At 37.7% G+C, this 2229-nt stretch overlaps 1 protein-coding gene across 1 annotated transcript; it reads left to right on the top strand.

The window, feature by feature from the left end:
- The first annotated feature begins 1408 nt into the window (after positions 1-1408).
- LOC149219753 (uncharacterized) lies at positions 1409-1849 on the top strand. The gene has a single exon (XM_089386908.1). It carries the CDS (start codon positions 1409-1411, stop codon positions 1847-1849), a length of 441 nt encoding a protein of 146 aa, XP_089243034.1.
- Positions 1850-2229: the final 380 nt, after the last annotated feature.

The following is a 2229-nucleotide window of genomic DNA, read 5'->3' as shown; positions in this document are numbered from 1 at the left end:
GAGTGCAAGGCTTTAAAAGTCTTGTACCTAGTTCGACCTCCATTGATGTGGACATTGAGGTGGACAAAGTGAGGTTGATGGGTTGTGGGGACACCAGCAAATATTTGATGGACCCTAACGAAGACTTTTGAGCCTAATGAGAGTAGTTACCTGGTGAAGCTGACATGGATTCGATGAGTAGTTGACCTAGTAGAGTTGACAGCGCATGTGTCCCGAGTGGTTTTGGAAAACACCCTCGAAACCATACATGGTGTTTTATTGAAACTAGGAGAGTTCCCTGGTAATAGATCTGAGTCGTCGATTAAAGTGATGAGCAGTTTAATCAAACTACCTCTTAGGACCACCTCGTCTATTCCATTGTGTCGTTAGTTTATACATGTTGCATGTCTATCACTAATATGTTTGATGAATTTTATGAACTATCAATTTCAGCCAATCGACGGATTGAATAAGATCGGGCAAACAGTCTGCTTTAGATTTTAAAAAGTTCAATGGAGAAAATAATTTAGACTAGTTAACTATCTAGTGTTAAAAATGAAATTGATCTATTAATCAATGTTTTGTGAGTAAACCAACATTAATGTAAATTGTCTGAGAATAGGACCATGGTCATGCAACTATTTTTTTATTGTCATAAATCATGAATATGTTGTTTGTTTTGATTGTCATAAATATGTTTTTTTTTATTATCATGATGAAGGGATTGAAGGATCGATGCATATGATTTGTAAATGTGTTGGCACACTAACATTTATGTTTTGTCACGGCAAAAATCTCCATGGTAAATCATGACCTTGAGGTTTTTTTTATTTATTATTTTGAAATTCCTAACAATGTGTGTGATTGATAGGACATCACAAGCAACATAAAGCAGAATAAATTACAATAATAAGGATCAGAATGGATAAGTACAGTTTTGATTAGTCACAAGATGGAATTGATGGGGCCAAAGCTAATGAATAAGAGTGATTAGTTGGCCAGAGGGGAGGAAATCATTCCCCGGACTGGATGGACACCTTGAGAATCCTAAGGGATGAGGTGAGAAGCTTTAAGGACAATAGTGAGCGGTCGGTAAGAGCCAAAGAAAGGCAAGCAGAGATCAAGCAGTCATCATATAAATTCTCTCATATCGGCAGAGGAAAAGACAATATGAGAGGAGGGAAGGTCATATAGATTGGAAAAGCCTTCAGGAAACAAAAGAAAACACCAACAGAGCAGATAGTGGCAGGTCCAAAAAGAGGCACAGGTAGGGGAGTGAGGACACTATGACAGGAGGTGAAACTTTGAGTACTCCAATAGGGGGAACTAGCACACAAGTGCAGTGTTCAAGAAAACCATCTAGTTCAGCTACTGGATGCATCGCCATTCTCGCCATCACCATCACTAAACAAGAAAAGAAAAATAACACATGCCTGAAGAATTTAAGAAGGCAAATCCACCTACATTTGATGGGGATATGAATAAAGAAGAGGATGCAAAATCATGGTTGCTAGGAATGAAGAAATTTTTCAAAATACATGACTATTTTGAGAATATGAAGGCTAGAGTTGCCTCATACAACTTAAAAGGAAAATACAACATATGGTGGGAGGACTTGAAGAATGTTAGAGCCATTACTGAGAAAGAGTTGACCTGGGAGGAGTTTGAGAAGCTCTTCAGAGAACAATACCTGTGTGAACACTATTATGATAATAAATCAAAAGAATTTTATAAACTCAAAATGGGTCAGTTATCCAATGATGAGTATGTCACCAAGTTTTTGGAATTGTTGGCGTATGTACCATATCTGAAGGATGAGAAATCCAATATTGAGAGGTTCATCAGTGGGGGCTATGGAATTCAAAGATAAAATTTAATTGTTGTAACCCCAAACCCTGAAGAATGATATCAATAAATTAGAACATTGCTATAAACAAGCAAAGCACAGGCCTGAAATTAGGAGTAACTGGAAAGTCAAGAGAAATGTTGGATGTAATACAAATTGTCCCAAGAAAAACCCGCATAGGAAGGAAGAGAAGCACCCATCTCAAACTCGATAGTTTCAAAAATCCCCAATTTTGTTGTTAAGAAAAATGTGCAACAACCGGCGTCAACATAACACAAGTTTGAAGGTTGAGAACCAATTAAGTGTTGGACCTGTAGTGAGAACCACGAGAGGAGAGACTGCCCACATCAGAAAAATTTTGGAGCAAAGATTTGCATTGCTCAAGAGGAATGTACAATGGGTGA

Source organism: Pinus tabuliformis, chromosome Q, assembly GCF_031772625.1.
Source record: "Pinus tabuliformis cultivar Carrire ecotype Pingquan chromosome Q, CPIR1, whole genome shotgun sequence".
NCBI lineage: Eukaryota > Viridiplantae > Streptophyta > Pinopsida > Pinales > Pinaceae > Pinus > Pinus tabuliformis.
Note: the sequence above shows the minus strand (reverse complement) of the source record. Positions and strands in the feature narration are given on the sequence as shown.